This window comes from Podarcis cretensis, assembly GCF_951804945.1.
Source record: "Podarcis cretensis genome assembly, chromosome: 10".
NCBI lineage: Eukaryota > Metazoa > Chordata > Lepidosauria > Squamata > Lacertidae > Podarcis > Podarcis cretensis.
In genome coordinates this window covers 42,469,120-42,493,510 of record NC_137179.1, presented here as the reverse complement: position 1 = coordinate 42,493,510, position 24,391 = coordinate 42,469,120, and the positions used below count along the sequence as shown (strand labels likewise).

The 24,391-nt window shown below is 41.1% G+C and overlaps 1 protein-coding gene across 4 annotated transcripts in view; it reads left to right on the top strand.

Annotated features, from left to right (window-relative positions):
* The window catches only part of SYT1 (synaptotagmin 1), a 354,682-nt gene that overhangs the window by 192,740 nt on the left and 137,551 nt on the right, over positions 1 to 24,391 (top strand). For all 4 annotated transcript variants that reach the window (XM_079991846.1, XM_079991843.1, XM_079991845.1 and 1 more), the window contains exon 3: positions 24,178 to 24,369. In XM_079991846.1, the coding sequence (XP_079847972.1) occupies positions 24,195 to 24,369 (175 nt within the window). In that variant the 5' untranslated portion in view covers positions 24,178 to 24,194. The remainder of the gene's footprint in view (positions 1 to 24,177; positions 24,370 to 24,391) is intronic.

Below are 24,391 nucleotides of genomic sequence, written 5' to 3'. Positions count from 1 at the left end.
TGATTGAGTGGAATTCTGCCCCCTCATTAGTCTATGATCAATAGCATCCTGCCCAACAACAGACCAATTGCCAGACTGACCAACAATGGATCAGCTTTTAACTTCTGTTGTGTTGACTCCTGTATATAAAGACAGAAATCTCACTCGCATTAACTCTTTCTTGTTTGAAACAATGTAGATGGCAGCAGGTGACTCGATTGTACCTGTGTCTCTAGCTGCAGCTCTGTGGCTTCTAGCATAAATGCACAATGGTTTACATAACCCTTATATTCTGCTCAGTATAACAACCTTTGAACATTATTCTCATAATAAAAAATAAGAAAAGAACACATGCAGACCTATATAATGCTAAGTTTGAAAGTTTTGGACTCTGTGATCTAATTGTTCACTCCCCCGCCCCATTGTTTATGCTTTAAGTGAAATAAAAATTGAGGAATTTCTAATATGGTATCTGCCTCCTGGTCACTGGTAGCTGATACAAGCCGTCAGTGAGAAATGCATCCCAATTCAGAGGACAAGCTTAATATTTATTATTTGCAAAGACCCAATACATAATTGCAATTTTTCTATATTCACAGAGCTTTGAATTTACAAATATTTGTGGATGAATGTGATGTTGCTGCTGGCATATGGTCATATATTGAAATTTTGTACATGAAAAATTAATCTCTTACCTTATTCATCCATGCACAATTATTCATAATTATGTCAGTAAATAAAAACAGATTTGTTTATTAATTGGAAATTTTAGTGGACATTCTTAATCTAAGTACCATAAACATTTTAGTGCTTGAAAGTAAAGTTTCTAAAGAAATTACGGCACATAACATCACATGTAAACGTATGATTATATCATATCTAGAAAATGTTTATCGACATTCTTTTGAATCACTTAAACCATACTTCCTATTTAGCCATTAGAAATGGGTTCCCCTTTTATATCAGTCCTGGAGGTTTCGTTGAACATGATTAGGGGGGACCAGCTGGTAAAAGGAGTTCAGGTCGGAACTAAACACTATAAATTGAAGGCATTTGCAGATGACCTAGTATTGACTTTACAAGAGCCAGATACTAGTACAAAAAGAGTTTTAGAGTTAATTCAATTCTTTGGTCAGGTGGCAGGATTCAAGTTGAACAAACAAAAAACTAAAGTTCTGGAAAAAAAACTTAACAAATGTTGAAAGAGAGAGATTCCAAAACGAAACTGGGTTAATGGTGGTAAAGAAAGTAAAATATTTGGGGATTAACATGACATCTAAAAATGTGAATTTATTTAAAGACAATTATGATAAATGTTGGACAGAGGTAAAGAAAGATCTAGAAATATGGTCGAATCTGAAGCTTTCCTTGTTAGGCCGAATTGCAGTGATCAAAATGAATGTATTGCCTAGAATGTTATTTTTGTTTCAGACATTACAAATTGTGGATAAACTAGATTGTTTCAAGAAGTGGCAGAAAGATATATCTAAATTTATCTGGCAGGGCAAAAAGCCCAGAATAAAATTTAAGATACTTACTGATGCAAAAGAAAGAGGGGGGTTTGCCCTGCCGGATTTGAGACTGTACTATGAATCGGCAGCTTTCTGCTGGTTGAAAGAGTGGCTACTTCTTGAGAATGCAGATATTCTGGACTTGGAAGGATTTGATAATAGGTTTGGCTGGCATGCATATTTATGGTATGACAAGGTTAAAGTTCACAAGGGTTTTAAAAACCATATTGTTAGGAAAGCATTATATAATGTTTGGATTCGATACGAGGATTTGTTGGAAAATAAAACTCCTAGGTGGTTATCACCTATGGAGGCTAAGGAGGTGAAGAAACTTAACATGGAATCCAAATGGCCAAAATATTCTGAAATTTTAGAACAAGAAAGCGGTGAGTTTAAACTACAGAGTTTTGAGAAATTAAAGCCCAAGGTACGAGATTGGCTTCATTACTACCAAATAATGGAAACATTTAAACAAGACAGGAAAATTGGCTTCCAGGTGGAGAAATCGAAATTGGAAACAGAATTGTTAGAACCCAATACTAAGAATGTATCAAGAATGTATAATCTGTTGCTGAAGTGGAATACAATAGATGAGACAGTTAAATCAGCTATGATTAAATGGGCACAGGACATTGGTCATGACATTATGTTTGCTGACTGGGAACAGTTATGGACCACCGGTATCAAATTCACGGCAAGCAATGCCTTAAGAGAAAATATTATGAAAATGATTTATAGGTGGTACATGACCCCAGTCAAGCTTGCGAAGATTTATCATTTGCCCAATAATAAATGCTGGAAATGTAATGAGACTGAAGGTACCTTCTTTCACCTTTGGTGGACCTGCCCAAAGATTAAAGCCTTTTGGGAAATGATCTATAATGAAATTAAGAAGGTACTTAAATGTACCTTTCACAAGAAACCAGAGGCATTTCTCTTGGGCATGGTCGGCCAATTGGTGTCAAGGAAGGACAGGACTTTTTTATGTACGCCACTACAGCAGCAAGGATCCTTCTAGCAAAGTATTGGAAGACACAAGAACTCCCCACACTGGAAGAATGGCAGACGAAAGTGATTGACTTTATGGGATTGGCAGAAATGACTGGCAGAATCCGTGACCAAGAGAAAGAGACGGTGGAGGAAGACTGGAAGAAGTTCAAAGCTTATCTTAAGAACTGTTACAATATTGATGAGTGCTAAAATGTCAAGGGAAAGGAAGATACAGAATTGCAGCGGAAATTGTTTGTTGAAATAAGGTGAAATTGAGAAAGATAATAAGTTTTAATTAATTGGAGTAAAGGGTTGCTGAAAAATTGTAAAATATGGATGCAAAAAGGGTGAGGTATGGGGAAGTCCGAGAAAGAAGGCTTATGAAAATGAGGTTATGGAAATTATATCTGTGTGTTTGTTTTTGTTTGTTGATGTGTGTATGTTGTTTTGTCTTAAAATTGGAAAATAATAAAAATTATATATATATATATATAAAATAGAAATGGGTTCCCTTGCCTTACTTTTATGATTCACAATATGGTATTTGTCCACTCAGCTTTACTTTGATTAACATGTAGGCTGCTTGTACCAGGTCAGCCTCTTGTCCATCTTGCTCAGTATTTTCTTATTGACAGCAGTTCTCCAGGATCTCATTTAGAGGTTTTACATATCACCTGCTACCAGATCCTTTTTTAACTAGACATGCCAGGATTGAACCTGAGACTTCCTGCATTCCAAGCATATGTTCATTCAGTGGGAAGAATCCAACATCATCGTCTTCTGATTATGACGTCTGCTTGCCAGACAGAACAGTCTTCCTCTCCTCCACCATGTGCTGTTCTGAGGGCTCTCTTGTTCTCCAGAGTGGATTTGAGAGAGGAGTAGGTTTGGCAAGGGAGGGCTAGTGGTGGCTCTTACATTGACTTCTGCTAACACACTGGGTTGGCTGCATGTGTGCCTTGGGTTTGCCCTTGACCACATGCTCACATGACCAACATAATGTGTTGCCCTGACTTTTTGACTGCACCAACTGTGGGTCGTGCTATGAACAGTTCATACTTTTGTGTGAGATGGGCATTCCTCATCTTTCTACTTTCTACTTTCTGAAGTCCTCAACCAAGCATAATCTGTTCTTATGGCTGCGTCTAAGCCTGTTGCTCTGTGCATGAAAATTGCTTGTTTGAGCGCTAATCCCACACTGGCATTAGAAGAACACTAGAAGAAGGCATTTCAGATTCTAACCTTCCTAATGAAACAACAATAACAACAAGGAGGGATAGAGGCAGAGGAACTGCTCTGGTCACATGCTCTCATTTAATTTTTCATATGTTGGGTGTCTGTAATGTTCAACCTGTGTTCCTAGAAGGATGGTGCCTCTGGCTTTGCTTCTTGCAGGTTATCACTCCCTGGAAGCCTGATATTTATTCTTAAACAGAGGCAGTGTACATGTTCTTCTGAAAGTTCAAAGATGTTGAAAAATCAAATAATGTTTATGCAGCTAACCTGTGCATGGGTTGCAATCCTATACATGCTTACCAGGAAATAATTTTCACTGAACTCAGAGGGAATTACTTCTCTGCAGACATGAATAAGATTGTGTCAGTGCAGTTTTTCAACATTTAAGAGTGTAAGGAGTGTGATCCCATTATATTACTTTAGTGTGCAAATTGTATTCTAGATGTTGATAAATAGCCATGGGGATTTTTTAATTATTATATTTTTGAAGAATTTGTAGCATATCATCAAAGCCTACAGATTGTTCTCTTTAGATATTATGCAATGACCCCGGTTCTCTTGTATCATTTGCAGCGGAAGGTTACATGAGCAAGACATTGTTCCAGGCTTATACAAACAACGCAAAGCATTACCGAAATGTCAAATTCAAATAAATATTTGTTTTAATCTGGGAAATAGAAGCCAAAGCTGCTGCCAGCAGAGCAAATTTTGCTTCCTCATCTGTTTCTTTCACTAATGCCAGAAGAAGAGCAAAGCAGGATTGATCAGTGGGCACCACCACACTGCCTGATCCCAATAAACCATAAAACCTCACTTATTCTGATGTGCAGAGTTACAAGCACAGCCACTGAGACTGCTCCTCAAAATCAGTAAATCTGAGATCACTAGAAATGGCCGTGTTTTTTAAAAAAGAAAAATGGTCTCTTAGTGTTTTGTTCCAACAAATTTGATATGTATTAAGAAGCAGGCTTGTTAACTAAGCCCCTTTAGCAAACTGGTATTTTATAGAAAAAGAACAACCACCCACCATCAAGCCCTGGGGCCAAGGGCATGGTGCTGCTTGTTGTTTTTGGCATTGCATGTGTGCATTGCCACCACTGAAATTGATCCCCTGATTTTACGACAGAGGAATGATTTCGAGCATGCCAGTGCTAACATCAGCTCAAGCATGAAGACCCAAACATGGCATTTCTGGTGACGTTATGGGTATTATCTAGTTGTGCTAGTGACACTCATACAATTGCATGAAAAAGAACAACTGTGAAAAAAGTAACTGCTTGCTGGGAGAAGGTTCAGATTTTACCAGTATTACTTTTAAAAAGCTCTGTTTTCAGAGCAGACAACATGTATCCACCACAAGAAATGAGTAACAATTGCACATTTATTGTGCTCAACAAGATTGTCATAATGGCCCTGAAAGTGACCATCTCACAGCTGCCACTGACCATCTTGCATGAATCCCAGCCTCCCACCAAGGTACATGTTACCATATGTATTCACTGATTCTGCCATATGCTCTTGAGATCCGAAAGGAAACACAGTGACAGAGATGAGAATCCGTGCCTAGTGTTAGAACATTCTTCTATTGCCAAATTAATGAAATCAGTAGGAGAATTTGTTGCTGGAAAGCAAACATTTGAAACCTTTTCAGGTGTTTTCTTAGAGAGAACCACCCACCCGGTGATGGAGTATCATTGAATTTGTTATCCTGCAAAGTCTGCTTCGGCAGTGACATTGTGGCATATGATGCACCTCTTGCCTAAGGTAACAGTGATGCCAAGCTGATAGACAGATGTCAGAAGGGGGCCTTTGGGGCATCCCTGCCAAGAGCAGCTCATTAATTAGCTATTTGAGTTGTAAAGAAATACAAAATGAGTGTGACAAATTGAGCCAGGTGCAGGGGAAGTTATTATTTATTGCTTCTATTTTTAAATTAACAGCTGTGTTTGGTGGTGTGGAGCAGCTGAGGGAGTCCAGAACGATACCTTTTATATAACTACTGTTAGAAGTGCTTTAGTGTGACACTGAACTTAATTGCTCTTTTCCAAAGGTAACCAGCATGTGTAAGAACTCCTTGACTTTAATAGGATTTACGGCCGCTTAGCACATGGCACCGGTTGATTGCTGGAGCCATCTGGTCAAATTCACTAAATTTATTCTATGCTCTTTGGCACGACGTCTCGTGCTTACTCCTGCTCTTTGTTTGCCACACCCCATAAACCAAACTTTATAGAACCATAACCTGATTTAAGTCCTGCCCTATGATTATGTGCCGCTTTTAATTAAGTCTCTACACTGGTCTCCATTGCAATCCCAGGCTTCTCACCCTTACCTCTAAATATTATCCTCTCTAAATATTGCCCCCCTTTATCTTCTTCTCCTGTTCTTACCTCTGTGCCTTTCACCATGCTGCTCTTAAGGCCTGGAACATGGGTATGGTTACAGCTAAACAAATCTGTTTCTCTCACTTCCAGCAACCCCAGATTCACATTTTTTGTGCTGCCTACTACATGATAACTACCGGTCACTTGTTTACCTGCTTGTTTCCCTCCCTCCCTTTTATCCAGTGATTCTCTATCATTCTTCCTTAGCCCTATCCATCTGTGCTGTACCCAGGGGAAAAGGCACATCTGAGGAGGGGTGTCCCATATCTTCTATGGGCCCATACCTGACAGAGGGATCACAGAAGGAACTGGTCTGCTGAAAGGATGGATTTCTTTCAGGTCTGCTGCTTCACAGGCCAGCTTCCACCATTCCCCAAGTTGCTCAAGAATAAGTACCGTCTTTCTGTAGGCCTCCTCTCTTGGGCTGCCTGGTTTTTGTGCTGTTGACCTTGGCGGGCTTATGTTCAAAACTCCTGTGTCTTTCTATGGAGGAAAGGAGCTGTGTGGACCTAGAACACAGCTGTTATTTTAGAAGTGAAGCACAGTAGAATATCAAGGAAAGAGAATAATGTTTGGGTGTGTATGTGCACTAAATACAGGGCAGGTATAATTTCTTTTTATTTTATTTAAATCATTTCTGTAATGCTTCACATTTCCCAAGGAATTGCTATGTAAGTTTACAACTTCTCCTAAATAATTAAATAGAATATTACAAAATATCAAAATAAAACATTAGAAACGAGAATCAAATGCAGGTGCAGTAATGATCCATACTGAAACAACATCCTTAACAGGAAAACAAAACATTATATTGCACATTAAAAAATCATTACAAATAAAAAGCAAATAGAAAAACACAATAAATTTTCATATGCAAAAAAAATTAGCAAGTAATCAAATTAAATAAAATGGAAATTGCACCTACAGTATATTGTGTGTGTGTGTGTGTGTGCATGTGCGCGTGCACACACCCACCCACACACCCCAACACCTGGTAGTAATAAATATAATATACAATCATCTCATTTACCCACCTTCATCTAGGGCAGGGGTTGTCAACCTATTCCCTACCACCCACTAGTGGACACTTCAGGATTCTAGGTGGGCAGTAGGGGGTTCTATGGCACAAGCTGAATCCTCCTTCCATTGAACACTGGTGGGTGGTAAGGAAATTTTACCATCAAGAAAGATGCATTAGTGGGCAGTAGGTATAAAAAGGTTGACTACTCCTGATCTAGGGCAATACAGTATCACACAAACAGCAACATAACCATTCTTTTCTTGTCTCCTACCCACGGAGGGCCTTGCCTTATTCTATCTTTCTAAGATGGAGTGCTTTTTATTAAGCAACCTTAGAACATTCAACAATATTACAAACCTCTAGGCTGCAAAAACACAGCACACACAACCACACAATTCCAGTGACTACTCAATAATACATCTCTCAGAGATTGGGATCAAGAGGCATTATTGAACTTTTAGGAACATAGGAAGCTCCCTTACACCAAGTCACAGCAGTAGACCATCTGGCTCAGTACTATGTGACTGGCAGCAGCTTCCTGAGAATTTGAGACAAGATTCTTTCCCAGGGATTGTATCTGGAACCATTGATATGCCACCTAGCCAACAGCCTCCTCCAAAGGCAACCAGGGCGCCAATAGAAAGTTGGGTGGAAGAATGGTGCAGAGAGCAGGAACCATATTCAACAAAATGTTGAATCACCCAGTTTATGTGATACAGTCATACCTCATGTTACGTTTGCTTCATGATACGATTTTTCAGGTTGCGTCCTGCAGCGACCCGGAAGTATCGAAATGGTTACTTCTGGGTTTCGCTGCTTGCGCATGCGCAGATGCTTAAAAGGATGTCACGCGCATGCGCAGAAGCGATGAATCGCAACCCACACGTGCACAGGCGTGCCGCTGCGGATTGCGTTCTATTCATGTTGTTAATGGGCCTCCAGAATGGATCCCGTTCTCAACCAGAGGTACCACTGTTTAGTCGTTTAGTCATGTCCAACTCTTCGTGATCCCATGGATCAGAGCACGCCAGGGACTCGTGTCTTCCACAGCCTCCTGCAGTTTGATCAAACTCATGTTGGTAGCTTCGAGAACACTCTCGTCCTCTGTCATCCCCTTCTCCTTGTGCCCTCCACCTTTCCCAACATCAGGGTCTTTTCCAGGAAGTCTTTTCTTCTCATGAGGTGGCCAAAGTATTGGAGCCTCAGCTTCACGATCTGTCCTTCCAGTGAGCACTCAGGGCTGATTTCCTTCAGAATGGAGAGGTTTGATCTTCTTGCAGTCCTTGGGACTCTCAAGAGTCTCCTCCAGCACCCTAATTCAAAAGCATCAATTCTTCGGCGATCAGCCTTCCTTATGGTCCAGCTCTCTCTTCCATACACTGGGAAAACCATAGCTTTAACTATACGGACCTTTGTTGGCAAGGTGATGTCTCTGCTTTTTAAGATGCTGTCTAGGTTTGTCATTGCTTTTCTCCCAAGAAGCAGGCGTCTTTTAATTTCGTGACTGCTGTCACCATCTGCAGTGATCATGGAGCCCAAGAAAGTAAAATCTCTCACTGCCTTCATTTCTTCCCCTTCTATTTGCCAGGAGGTGATGTGACCAGTGGCCATGATCTTCGTTTTTTTGATGTTGAGCTTCAGACCATATTTTGTGCTCTCCTCTTTCACTCTCATTAAGAGGTTCTTTAATTCCTCCTCACTTTCTGCCATCAAGGTTGTGTCATCTGCATATCTGAGGTTGTTGGTATTTCTTCTGGCAATCTTAATTCCGGTTTGGGATATATATGGGATATATATATATATATATATATATATATATATGTGTGTGTGTGTGTGTGTGTGTGTGTGTGTGAATGAAATTTCTACCTCGTCTTTCCACTTCAAATGAGGGGGATAGATTGATGTCTCATTCAGGGACTTTCACTCCCTGGGCACCAAAGCCAAGAAGGCCCTTTCCCTTATTCAACCATCCTTCAAGTGGTGGTGGGATATGCAAAGGTTTTTGACTTCAGTGGGTGACCAATATTGTATGGCAGGAGATGATCATATAGGCATCCTGGTCTCAAGCTAGTTAGGGCTTTAGAACTAAACACTTTGGATTGTGTGCAGGATGGATTAGCATTCTTCATGTTCCATATAAAAGAAGAGTCACGTGCTTCCAACAAAGGCTTTGGTCAAGAGTCTTACTAGTGCATTTTGTGTCTGTTTATGATCTTTTAAGGCAGAACCATGTAGTGCATATTACAGGGATGCAATCTTGATTTAACTAAGACATATGTAGCTGAAGCCAGATTCAGACAGTACTGCAACAGCCTAAGCTGGACAATGGCACTCCTGGCTATAGTTATCATCTGGGGATCCCAGAACAAGGCTGCATCCAGGAGAATCCCCAGGCTGTAAACTATATTTCTTTTTTTCTGCAAGGGGAGTACTACCCTGTCCAAAATGAGCTAAACCCTCATCACTGGATCAGAAGTCCTACTAGCCTAGATTGCACCTATCTTTTCTGGGTTGAACTCCTTTTTGTTAGCCCACATCTAGTTCATTATCCGACCCAGATAAAGTTGAGAACCTCCATGTCCAGATGAGATGGAAGGGATATAGCTGTGCATCATCTGCAAACTGCAACAGGAATTCCAAATCTACAAATATATGGTATGTGTGGTAAACAGGAGCGGAGTTGGGAAATAAGGCATGTGAACCTGAAACTCACTCTTGGTCTCCCTACATGAAGGTTCAGATTGGGTGGAGTATATGATGCTGAACAGGCTGTAGGAAGTCCTCAAAAAGCACATTTCTATCACAGACAGTTTTGAGCCATTACAGTTGTTATCCAGGTACATTTTCAACTTATTTGTCCAAATGTACTTGAATGCCCTGTAGAGTGAATGTAATTTATACTGATACACCGGAGGATTTTAAGAGTACTTTACCTGGCACAGTCTGGATGGGTTGCTCATTCTGTGACTTTTTCATTTATATACTAATATTACAATTAAGTTTGAAAAATGTATCTTGAGACATCAGGCTTTGATTTTTGACAATTTCACACACACACACACACACACACACACACACACACAATCATTTTTGGAGTCAGACATGTGGCCTTTCTGATATTTTTGTATGGATCTGCAATGCCATCCGGTGGCTGGTCTGGTTAGTGTGAGATTTATGCATTCATTTTCTATCTGTTCTATTGTTCCCATTGTTGCTTAATAGTAAATAATAGTAATATATTGGGATTTCATCTACTTTAGCTTTCACAGCCAGGTTATTTCTTCTGGTAGTAAAGCTTTCTGTTTACAGAAGGCAGAGAGCAGTAATTATTGAGATGATCCCATAGCAGCTATTTATACAGCATGTGGAATGCTCTTGAAAGCTACCCTTGGTTGCATCTAGTGGTTTTTAAACAAATATGATAGGAAATATGCAGAACATGAAAGCAAGGGAATTCTGCTTGCTGACTTCAGATGAACTGGCATGCTAGCACTAGCAAAGCAAAAATGCAATATTAAAGAAGAGCAGCTAGCTGTGAAAGTCGAAAATTATGCAGGTAGCCTTCATTAAAGCAATTGTACGATAAATAAAACATGTATGAGAATAACTTTGATTGCTTCATAGACCACTTGGGCACTTAAATAACCAGTGGACTGTTCAGTGTGAACTAGGCTGCGTCTTGCCAATCCAGGTAATGATTACAGCTGAATGGAGCTGGAACAAGAGTTGTGGGCCCAGAGTAGTTCCTGGGGACCAAAGAACAAAAGGGCTTTTCCAGGAGAGAGGAAGGAAGGTTGAAAAGACTGAGGTTCATTTTGAACATGCAACATTTCACAAATGACATGCTTGCAGCAGTCCTATTTTTGTACTGAGGTTGTACTGCCTGGAACTTTACCATGACATATTGCTAAAGGACTACTTTATCCACTGTAAACATGTACTCTGCAACGTTTTGTTCTCCACTGATTTAAAAGCTAAGGAGCACTTGTTCATCTGGATAGATATATTACAAAAACATTATCCGACAGTATTCAATACCCTGGCCATTATATAATTCCTCCTCTTTCCTTTCCTCTTGGCTTCTTATTTTCCCTTATTATCTGTTGACAGTAGTAATATAGCTCATAGCCCTATTCAGGTGCTATTGTCAGAACCGATGTAAGGAGGAGTGGGGCTGTGCAGGCTAGCTATGTTTATATGCACAATGGCTTCACCCCTCTCTGATGGGAGATTCTTCATGTGCTCAGCTGAATGCACACAGAATTCTCCACAATAACAGGGACCCTGCACTATTATGGAAAGAATTTGAAGTGCATTCAGGCAAACATAGGAATAGTCAGTGATGGAGCCAGAAAATGAGGTCTCCTCCTTTCACAGACTAAGAATTTAAGTTGCTGAAGAGGGGAATTCCAGGTCCTTGTGAATAACCTTAATAGGATAGAAGAAGCATGATGCCTGACCATTTTAGTACACTGTTGTGAACTGCCCTGGGATCTTCGGATGAAGGGCGGTATACAAATTTAATTCATAATAATAAAATAATAATAATAATAATAATAATAATAATAATAATAATGAAATCCTTGTAATATCGACGAATGTAAGTTTGACCACTGAATCTGCTAGGTGCATTTAAAAAATCCAAAGAATAATTAAAGTACAATGGTACCTCTGGTTACATACTTAATTCGTTCTGGAGGTCCATTCTTAACCTGAAACTGTTCTTAACCTGAAGCACCACTTTAGCTAATGGGGCCTCCCACTGCAGCCACGCTGCCGGGGCACAATTTCTGTTCTCATCCTGAAGCAAAGTTCTTAACCCGAGGTACTATTTCTGGGTTAGCGGAGTCTGGAACCTGAAGCGTATGTAACCCAAGGTACCAAGTAACCCAAGGTAACACAAGTAATTGAATACTACCCTCTCATCCACATCACCATACCCCTTAGGTACATGATATTGCAGTTTCATGTCATCCAGAGGAAATGTGGTGAGAACTATCAAGGTGTGGGAAGCAAACCTGTGTGCTGCAGCTATTCTATGTTATATAATGAAGCCATTATCCCAATTCCATACAGTGAATTTGCCTGCTTGCTACTGAGAACATAAGGCCACACTGACGGATTGCATAGCTTGCCATTCCCATTATTCTCACTTGGTTCTTCTGAAAATTAAGAAGTGTAAAATTAGTCTCTTCTTTGAATGAGAGATTGTGGACAGGGTGATAATTATCTCACCAAAAATCTAGAAATAAGCACATTTAATTAGCTCTTTCCGTTTGATAGCCTTTATCTTTCTGCTGCACCTTTAAATAAAGGTAATTATTTAAATATCTGGAGTCTATTAAAAGATGCATTAGCATTGGCATTTCAAAGTGTGAAAAAGCCTTGCAGCAACAACTAAACGGGAATATAAAATATGTTTATCCATCCATCTATCTATCTAACTATCAAGTCATTCATTCCCATATAGTGACTTTTGCATGGTCCAATTACTTATCATTGCTGCCTGGCTTGTAGTACAAAAACAAACCCACTCAAGCAATAAGAGAAACTGGGAAAGAGTCCAGGAGGCGAGGCTGCAAATAATTTAAAAAGTAAATGCAATGTTCACCAGAAAAAGATAATACAGTACTTATCTGAGGGCACTGGGAGCAACCTTTTAGCGCAATGATTCTACCATTCCGCTTATGTCGTAAGTTCTCCCAACATCTTCAGGTAATGGAAAGTTTGAAAACATTTCCTTGGTTGATTTCCTTCAGGTGAGACCAGTGTGACCTTTAATGTTTTGATGGGCTGTGAGAAAGTGAGATGGGGGGGGGGACAGGATAGGGTGTAATAAAGATAAGAAAGACCATTCTCACCAAGCTCAACCCCCACACCAGGACAGACTCCCCCTTCAAGAAACACAGCTGGAGCGCCACACATTCAATTTACGGGCATCAGTGAAGTGAAGTGGCAGGCTCTGCTCCCCTCCATCCTAAAAGCACTTTGACACATGTCTGCAATGTGCCAGTGAAAGATAGGGGTGAAGCTTGCTTCCATGAGGTTGTACCTGCCCAATATATGCTTACTGAATGTGCAGTCACACCTCTAAAAGGGGATTTAGATATAGCATGCATATGCCATGTACAGCTTGCTAAGGCTCATCTGAAAGAATATACGTTCATCCAAATAATCTTGCTCAAGCATCGTTATTATGCCTAACAGCAGTAATATGAAATTACTACTACTGCTGCTGATGGTACTGCATGCATAACACCAGCTTGATATATCTGCCATGTACTTTAGGTTTTCTGTTACATTTATTGAACAATATGTCTGTGTTTAAAACCCTGTTATGATGGAGATTTGCAACTTTCCTCAAATAGACAGCTTGTCACTGATATAGAAGTAATTATTTAATTAGATAAATCATCTCCCTACTCACTCTTTCTTCCTTTCCTTAAGAGCATCTCAGCAAAGACATTTTGTTTCATACAGCCCCAAAATGCTACCAAGGAAAGCTGAAATAGATTTCTGGTCCTCAAACCATATTTATAGCAAACTGGGTCTCATACTTGACACACCAGCTTTACTTGGTATATACTGTAATTTACCAAAACAAACTTGGTTTAAATTCTCAAAGGGAGTGCTTTAATCCTGTCTGTGTATTTTCAGAGAAATTGGAACTGGTGTAAGGAATGAGTGGGGGAAGCCCTCATACTGTTCAACATTAATCTGCGCTGCAATATTCCTTCAAAGGGATGTGTTTATTCCTCCCAGTTCTGTGCTTCAGTCCTTGCGTAAAGCAATAGTTTTCACTAACGTTTCATTTCCAAAAAAGAAAAGTACTCTCTCGGGTTTACCTAGAATTTCTTTAACCCTAGGCATGTTATGTGTGTGCAGGACAGAGAGTTGGCCAATTGCAATGGAAATCCATGCTCACATACATCCTTCTCAAGGCTGGCCCAAGATATTTTGCTGCCTGAGGCAGATGACAAAATGGAGGCTACTCCCCATTCTGTATATAGAAGTCACCTGGAGTGGTAGCTCAACCTTGTTTCAACACTAGTGATGGAATACCTGAAGCAGCAGCCTGCTTTATGGAATCTACAACATGCCATATGGCATATACAGCTCTATTCTCCTCACAGCATTTGTCACTTGAGGTGGTCACCTCATTCTGCCTAATGGTAAAACCTGGCCTGACTCCTCTCTTTATTACCTTATATCTTGAAGTTGAGCCCTGGCTCAGGTACGTTTCCTATGCTTTCTGGTAATGGACTAAATTAGAGACAGTTAAGTCCAGTCAAAGGTGACTGTGAGGTACAGCGCTCATCTCGCTTCAGGCCGAGGCAGCCTGCGTTTGACCACAGACAGCTTTCCAGGTGATTTGGCTAGCATGACTAAACGGCTACTGGCGCAACGGAACACCATTACAGAAGCCGGAGCACATGGAAACACTGTTTGCCTTCCCACCACAGCATTACCTATTTATCTACTTGCACTGGTGTGCTTTCGAACTGCTAGGTTGGCAGGAGCTGGGACAGAGCAATGGGAGCTCACCCCATTGTGCGGATTCGAACCGCCGACCTTTTGATCAGCAAGCCCAAGAGGCTCAGTGGTTTAGACCACAGCACCACCCGCGTCTCCCAAGTGAACTAAATTAGAAGACAACTGTTAATGGGTTAGCCTCATACCCACACACTCCCCTCTCATGCTCCTTCACTCAAGAAAATAAAAAAAGGATTATGGCTTGCTGTCCAGGTTTGTTAACTACCTAGTGTTAGAATAACACACACACACACCCCTAAATTAATACAGAACATTAAACCCCAATTTAGTAAAAACATACATGTGAAGGTGACAGGAAAAGGAGTGTGTTTTTGAACCTGAGGCTCACTGCAGCCTAGTCCTGAACATCTGCACCATAGTTCAAGATAATCCTTTTAACTGGGTTAGAATGGCTCTAAATCCTGGTTAGAAATTTCCCCCTTTGCACTACAGTGCTTACATTTTGAGAACAGAGCAGTAGCAGCAGCAAGTAATAATGCAAGCAGATTGAAAAGGATAAAGTGAACGAGATGTAGATCATCCCTATATCTTTAACGGTTGTGTAGAAGGAGCTCTTCTTTGAAAATGAAGGAGAATGATAGACAATCTGCCCATCACGTGTGTCAGTGTTTCAGTTGCCATGCCCCCAGGGGATTTATATGCACTTACATCAAGCTATGGGGCATGAAGCTCAGTACATGATGAGAACTGGGGGCTAATCAACATAGGTGAATACAATCTCGGTTTGCTGCCATTGCTTTTTTCAGTTTCGGGGGGGGGGGTGGCATATGCTTCACTGCTCTTAGACCTTTTCATCTCCAAAGTACTGCAGTAGTCCCGGCACTGGTGGAATGCCATGCTCCACCACCACAAGTTATTACAGTCAATTGGCAGGCAGTGCTTTGGGGACGCAACCCCTTCACGTTTTGTTCCCTAAGAATCTGCTGATTATGGACTCACGGGACCTGTGTGCAGGGTAAACAAGTAATTAGTCAGGCAATCTCCAGGCTTTAATCAGGGTCCCCAAGCCACAAGTGATAGCAGGAGTTGCTTTGTGTGGGAGGCAGAGAAGTTGAATTTGCTGAGACTAAAGATCACTGGGAAAAGCAAAGTTACATTATGCTTGTTTTCCTAAATGTTTCAACACATTACACAAATGTTACAGGCAGGCAAGGAGTAGGGTTCTCCACACACACACACACACACACACACACACACACACACCCTTATGTTTCTGCTGAGTGCACAGTAACTGACTACTTAATGAAAAGTTCAAGGAAGTTCAGAACCTTGCTGAATGGTAGCAAAGTTGCCTTCCTTTGAACATATTGGAAAGTGTTAGGGAAATAACACTTTCCCACTGTGGAGACAGCCAGCTGCTACTGTATTCTCTCTCTTTCTGGTGTACTTTGGCAGCAAATTTCTTTTACAGCTGTGATTATGATTTGCATTTTGAGAGCACTGGCTTAGGAATGAGAGATGTTTAATAGTCCTGGCAGTTATTGATGTAAATACTTGAAAAGGTGTTGAAGATTCCAGTGTCTTCTGCTTGTGAAGCAAATACATTTTAAATAATACAGTGTCACCATCGTGTAACAAAGTGAGTAGTATTACAAGTATTCTCTTTTATAGAATACATACTACACACGGCATCAATAGTATGTTAACTTTTTTCTTATTTGGATATTATTTGGATTTGTTTTCTGTATTATTTTTTGCAACCTTTCAGAGAACTTGCTCATAATGGGATGCATAAAAATGCTGTTAATAAATAAAAAATTAGGTTAATTGTGCAATTGTCCATATTATTTCCTTACAAAATGCAGGCTAACTCTTTCCTTTCACATTGGGAGTTGGCCAACTTTCCAAGACCACCTTCTAGTGGTGAGTGTGGCAAAAGTCAGCATTGTCACCAATGAACACTCGTGCACCATGCATATTGACACACTAAACTAAAACCACATTCTCCCACTCTCACACTGCATGCACACACACAGAGAGAGAGGGGGGGGAGGAGTTGCCTCCAGAATTCAAAACTCTCATTGTTCTAGGTGCATTTTGCAACAGGGAGTTTCAAAATGCAAGCAGTTTCTGAGTTCTGGCTGCAGTACTGCGCATAAGAGTTCGGATTAAAACTGCCACTGCTGGAAGAAAAGGAAGATTTTTTTTCTGCCTCTCCACTTCCAGCCACACTCTGAAGACTGGAGAAGGAACTCTCATAAGAATATTAGGGGGACGGGCAGGGGAAGTATGGCTTTGTTTTTTGCAATCTTCAGATGAGGACTAGACCATGTGAAAAAGGAATATAAGAATTTTAGCTGTAGTTCATTCATTTTCAGCTTTGCATTCTTGTTATAAAAAAGCACACCTAGACACTCCATTGTGTCGCCCTTAACTTAGGTTTAAGATGTCATTTAAGCTCTTAGCTTTTATATATCAGTTTCTAACGCTGGTTGCCAATCCCACCACCCCCACCAATAAACAGACGACTAGGAAAATGTTTCTTTGTAGTGCATTTTCTTCCTATTGCAGTGCTGGTCTAGGAGAAATTGACAGCTCTGTCCTAGCCCAGCACTGCAACAGGGTGGAAAAACAGCAGCATTGCAAGAAGGTAAAAGCTTTTTCTTGCAATGGTGCTGCAGGAGCCAGCGAAGAGGGGTTTTTCCAAGGCGAGAAGAGGCATCCAAGTTTGATAGAGGGTAGCCTTGTCTTTGGCAGCCTGTGCAGTCAAGCTTCCAAATTGCATGTGGAAACTACACACAAAGCTGTTTTTCCAAAAGTGTGGACAATGAGGTCTGGGGCCAGCAAGAAATAGTGACATAGACAGCCCCCCTTCGCCTTTCATGATTGCTGATCATGTGAGAGGCAGTGGATGATTGGGAGTACATAACTGTAATGTGTAAAATACATACAAAGAAGTGGAGGTATGGGAAAGCATTCTTCATATTGCATTTTTCAAATGTATTTTACTAATCCTGTGGTTGCTCAGCCAAGTGTTTTGGGGAAAAAATATGTACAGTGGTACCTCGGGTTAAGTACTTAATTCGTTCCAGAGGTCCTGAAACTGTTCTTAACCTGAAGCACCACTTTAGCTAATGGGGCCTTCTGCTGCCGCCACACCGCCAGAGCACGATTTCTGTTCTCATCCTGAAGCAAAGTTCTTAACCTGAAGCACTATTTCTGGGTTAGCGGAGTCTGTAACCCGAGGTACCACTGTATAATCAATCGCTGACTCATTCAGACGGGACAATGTAAACTGTAATGCAGATGTAACAAAGCAAGCATGTTCCCCTTTCTACATTAAATTTCATTGGAATTGCTCCTTATAAACTTAACTACTGAACAATCAATATTTGTGGCTTTGGGGGACTTTTACAGGATTTATTAAATATATTGATTTGACAGTAGTCAGCCATATGATAATAAATTGATATTTATTCAGCATGCGCAATGAGGATTTTATTGATGTAAACTGCCTTGTGATTTGTAGAATTGTGCTGAAATTATTTCAGAACAGCGAGAAATCTCTATGGGTGATATTAGAATTTAATGCCTAAAAGCATTTGTATGTTAATTTGCATGAGGGTTTTTTCAACTTCTGTACAGTATGAGAGAAATCTCTTGTTGAAAATAAATATCAGGGGAGAACAAATACAGATTTAATCTTCAGGAAACAATATGTAAGCGTGAATGATGACAAGAGTCATCATGTGCGAGGAATTTGCTTATTCATAACTTTGGCAAACAGGAAGGGCCCTTAGTCATTTTACTGCAGTATTTGTATGTCATAGTGAAGCATAAAGTTTAAATCTTGTTCATTCACATAGTTTGGCAGGTTATGATCATCTCAAAATTTTTTAAAATACATTGCCACAAAGTTATTGGTTGGATCTACTTTTCCTGAATGTCACAACTTACTTTTTGGCACATAAGAGAGTAGGTTAGAGATGGTAAGTTATGACCAGTGCTTTTCTTCTAGAAAAAGAAGGTTGCTAGTACTGTGTACCCTTGAGTACCCCCAGAAAAACAACAACAACACAGGTTATGACTCCATCAGCAATGTTAGTTTTAGTTCACATTGACAAACCCCTCAACTGTCTGACAATGATTGATGCTCGAGATGCAACAACTATTTTGGCTTTGCCTTCAAATTACGGTATTTTTTTCCATGAAGATTCCCCTGGATTTAGCAAGGTTATAAACCTTGTAACATCTGATTGTAGGCTAGACACTTGCCGTTTGCACTCTCCAAAAACATGGATTTGTATCACTGAGACTAAGGAAGCTCCAGCTATGGAATGTCAAACATGATGGGTCTAACAATAAAAGAAAAGCTGCATAACAGATGCAAACTCCCAGATGATTATAAATTAGACGTGCATAGATTGCATTTTATTTATGCATGTGACTGCACTTACTTTTTATTTAAATCTACACCCCATTCAAGTTGCTCAGGGATGGGGAACCCTTTTCACTTTATGAGTCACATTCCCTTCTGGGCAACCTTATGAGGGCCACATGGGAGTCGTGGGTGAAGCCAGGGGCCAAAGTGGACAGATCATTAAATATAGATTTTACCTTTGTATAGCAGGCTAGTTTTTTCACTGCCATATTCACCTTTCTGTCTTCTATGCTGGCATGCAAGAAGCATTGCCAGAGTTCAAGGACATACTCCAAGAGGGCTGGTGTGGAATGTAGCCTGGGAAAAGTCCTGAGTTCCAGGTAAAAAGGTTGATTTGGCCCCCAAGCCTGAGGTTTCCCATTCCTATTTTATGTCAGCTGTGTCCCATTGCTGACAGAGGGGAAGAGCGTGGAGAGACAGGAGGAGGTAATTAGGCAGGAATGCGGAACAACGGAGGAGGAGCCTAGTTGCAGTAGAAGCCTGAGCTCTGAGAACAAGGAGAAGGAAGGGGGCAGTTCAAGGGAGAAGACACAGACTGACAGTTTAAGCTCGGACTCAGAGGGAGGGCCACTGGAAATAGCTCATCCCATGACACGTAGGCACACAAGAATTAATGAGAGGCGTGAACAGGAGAGGAAGCAAAAGTGAGGCTTTAAATGTGGGAAGAGGAAGGGGCGGAACTCAGACTCGGCAACAGCTAATTTGGAAGCAGACGCTGAGTGACTGAGCTCCAGAGTGATTTGTGTGTTTTGAGCAATAAACCTGAGTTAATTACTGCCGGAGTCGTCTCGCTTCTGTGGGAGGGACCCAACCATTACATTTTATCTTCACAACAACCACAGGTTGACTGAATTAAGTGATTGGCTAAAGATCAACCAGTAACCTACATGGGGACTTGATGGTGAATGCTGAGTACCCTAATAGCCAGTGGCAGAGCAAGCCAGTCGGGGGCCTGGGGCGGCGCACGTGCCCTGCACCCAGGGACGGAGCCAGATGGGGCAGGAAGCTCCGCAGGGCCTCTGAGGAGTCTGCCTGCCTCTTCCCACTCAGCTGCCCTACAGGCAACGGGCAGACCATTTGGGGCAGCACAGAGCCTGTGGGTGCCCAGTCCACCGCATCACTCCCAGGAGAGATGCGTGACTCAGGCACGCTGCAGGCCCTGCGGTGAGTGCCGCCCATCATTTTGTCACCCTCCTCAGTGGTGACAACTGGGACAGCCCATCCCCACCGCACCCCTCTTCCTTCTCCGCACTAATAGCTCAGGTGTGCTGTGCCATCTCTGTGACGGTTCTTGATTAGGTACTGCTGCAAATCTTAGCTCACTGCACTGTTCTTCTTTTACTTTAGCTTGCTGTCTATTAAATGTCTTTGGCATATACCAGTTAGAAGCTTTATAGCAAATCTCGGCGCATTTGTGCATTAAATGTAGTGACCTCTAACTGCACTGTGAGTCCACCGAGGATAGTTCCTGGAGATCTGAAGACTCTGCTTGTTTCACTGTTTTCCCTTTCTTTAAAACAAAAAGAGAAGAGAAAAAGAGAGAGAGAGAGATGTAGCACTTTACATTGGCACTCCCAATACAATTTCCAAATGTGATGCCAAAATTGGAAGCAAATAAATTACAACATTTGACTTAATTTTTAATTAACTGAAAGTCATCACTGCAAATTGTGTCTTCCATTACAAGCCAGAATTCTCAACTGCCAGACCTGAAATAATTAAGCAATATATTATAATTAAGAAATGTAATTTTAATTTAATTATGATATATCATACAACTGTTTCTGATTTAGTTGACATTCATTGAGAAACTGCTATAATATCCAATAACACTCCAATATGCAGCTGACTTTTCATGTTTTGTTTCAGAGTATCTGGCAGTCTCCGGAACCCATAGAGGTGCTGTTTCTCTGTTTGGAAACAGCCAGCTTGCAGTGAAAATATTTGTCACCTAGGTTGCAACCCCCATGCACACTCGCTTTAGGAGAAAATCCCATTGAAATTGTGATAACTTCCTTCCAAATAAACATTTGTATTCATTCATTCATTCATTCATTTAATTTGCATACTACCCTTTATCCAAAGATCTCAGGGCAGTTCACAATGTAAAAATACAATGTAATGAAGGTGTGAGGGGAGCTTCCCTCGAGAAAGCATTTCACAAATGGGAAGCCATTGCGGAAAAGGCCTTGTGTTTCCATCCTCTGGGCCTCTTGTGGAGAAGGCACACAAAGCAGGGCCTCAAGTGGGTTCAGGTCGCAGGGTCTAGGTTGGTTCATATGGGAAGAAGTGGTCCTTGAGTTATTGCAGTCCTGAGCCATTTAAGTCCATTACCAAGGCATGACAATGGCCCAGCACATCCACTGCCACACCTGCAGATGTGAAGGAGAAGTATAGCTGTGTGCCATCAGCATATTGCTGATATCGTACTCCAAAACTCTGGATGACCCCACTCAGGATTTTCATGTAGATGTTAAATAGCATGGAGGTTATAATCGAAACCTGGGGAACCCCACATTGAATTCTCATTAGCCAGCATGGTCAAAGATGATGGGAGCTGCTGCAGTTCAGCAACATCTGGAGGCCCACAGGATCCCACCCCCAACCTTGTAGGATGCTATTGCACTGTGATGCTTTTGTAGTATTTGGTTCATTCACTTGCACACAAAACATAAGCAGAGGCAAACAGCATGCACAGACCTAAAGGTAAAGGTAAAGGGACCCCTGATCATTAGGTCCAATTGTAGCCGACTCTGGGGTTGCAGCGCTCATCTTGCTTTATTGGCCCAGGGAGCCGGCGTACAGCTTCCGGGTCATGTGGCCAGCATGACTAAGCCACTTCTGGTGAACCAGAGCAGCTCACGGAAATGCCATTTACCTTCCCAACGGAGCGGTACCTATTTATCTACTTGCACTTTGATGTGCTTTCAAACTGCTAGGTTGGCAGGAGCAGGGACCGAGCAACGGGAGCTCATCCCGTCGCGGGGATTCGAACTGCCGACCTTCTAATCAGCAAGTCCTAGGCTATGTGGTTTAACCCACAGCGCCACCCATGTCCCTTACTGCACAGACCTACCAGGCAGCAATTCTGCCTCTGTGTCTCCCTGCCTCTGCTGCAAAAACTGCTGCTTTAGTCCCTTCACACATGCACACCTTCTGTCTCTCTTTTGCTTGGGAGTATCAGATGTGCCACTGTCTCCAAACTCTGGTGGCTTTCCAATCCCAAACATTCCAAAGAGATCTCTGTGTCAATAAAATAACTTTAAACAATTAGCTCCCATAAGGAGACATTGGTTACATATTCCCCATACATTTAAAGCACGTAAAGCAGCCCCCCCCCGCCCGAGTCTAGGGAACAGGAGAAATTGTAGCTCTGTGGGGGGCAAACTACAATTCTCAAGATTCTTTGGAAGAAACCATGTGTTTCAAGTGTATGGTTTGTACATTGGCATTGGCATTCCTAGGCAGTTAGAAGGGGAAGAGGGAATGGGAAATATCATTGAGGAAAGTGCCTTCTACTCATATAACTGTTGGATTCTATCCATATTGCTTAACCCTCTCTATTCCCTGCCTCCTGGAAAAAGTAAATCAAGATGGTACATATAGCACAGTGATTTGATGTGGTGGGTAAAATACCAACATACAAATAAATGGCTTGGATCCTGTTTCGGTCACTCATTTGCTACATAGGCTTTTCAACCCCCACTCCACCCCCAGTGCAAATGTTGAGCCAATTATCTCCCTTTTTGGAATTACTGATATCACACTTTGAGATGCAAGCATTTGTATAGTCCTGACTGTTGGAAGAATAAAGAGTTATAATTTGATTCAATTACCCATTTGAACACTTCCAATGGCATCCAAGGGAATGCATGGGTAAGTTAGATGACAGAGAATTTGCTTGTAACTTGTGTGTTTATCTATCTATCTATCTATCTATCTATCTGATGTTTCTTGAATCTCTTGGTTTGATGTGTCTTTCATTTTATTCATTTGGGAGGAAGGTATTGGGTTGGTTTTCTTTTTTTCTTGTTTTAGATAATTTCCCAGTGGAATGCTACAGGCTTAGTTCTTTCTGGAAGAGTGCAAACAATAGTATACACAGAGCAATAATGAGTGATTGTTATCGCTCCAATCCCTTTTCTCTCTGGTTTTCTGAAATTAAAAAAGATAATTATTATTCAAATGACTCTTATTTAGGACATGGCATATCATCAGAACAGCCTGTTCAGAACTAAAGCAAACATTTGAGCCAACCCTCAGGCGCTATTCGGATTGTTCTAATCAAAGCTCCACGAAAGTGCTTTGCTTTATGCTATAGCTCAAGTGAAGGGATCACAAAATGCCCATGAAAAAAGCATTAAGTTGAAAGTATGTTAATGTAGGAGTATATTTATTTAAACACTCTGGGTGTTCCAGTCTGGAACTACCTACTGATGCGGTGGTTTCATCAATATACCAAAGAGAAAAGTAAATAATTCAACAGAACATTGTCTGAGGCAAATGTCAGTAGAAGGAAAATTGCCTTCAATAAATATGGCTCAAGAGTAAAACAGAGCCGATTTTCCAAATAATGTACAGTTTTGCTTACGTAAGGTGCACCAGTGGTTGCAGAGTTTGGGAAAGCTTGAAGGTGTTTTAATTATACTGTTGTAATTACTTCCCATTTTAGCAACTAGCAGTGCTCTGAAACTTTCTGTACCAAGACACAGATACAAATAATTATGCAAATGCAGTCAAGTGTTTGTATATATGGAACTGCTGTCAGTTAGTTTACTTATACTTTCAAAAGGAAAGGGCAGAATCCAAAGTTTAAACAACAGATGCCTAGCCATATTGAGATATCCAACAGAAATAACTGTTCGTGGCTCAGAAGCATTGAAAAGGAGTCGAGACATAAGAAAAAGCATCAGCTATTACCTTCTGGAAAAGTCTCTTTCCCTGTGGCCTAATAAATATTGTATGAACCAACATGAAGCAATATGGTAATGATGTGATATTTATCCAGTGAGCAGGTGCACCAATTGCAGTTACTGCTCTCTAGTTTGTTGTTGAGCAACAACAACATTTTAACCTTTTTGAACATTCCCCTCCCTTCCTCTGTTTTGTTTTCAATCTTAGTTTCCCTGGGGACTGAAATGGCAAAAGAAAGTCAACACCAGGCCCTAGCGGCACTACCAGGCACCACTGTTGCTGCTGCGCTAGCAAGCAATGTCACAGAACCTGCCGCTCCCGGAGGGAAGGGGGGGCCAAAAGAAGATGCATTCTCGAAGTTGAAGGAAAAATTTATGAATGAACTGAACAAAATACCATGTAAGTAAAACCCAAGCTGGGT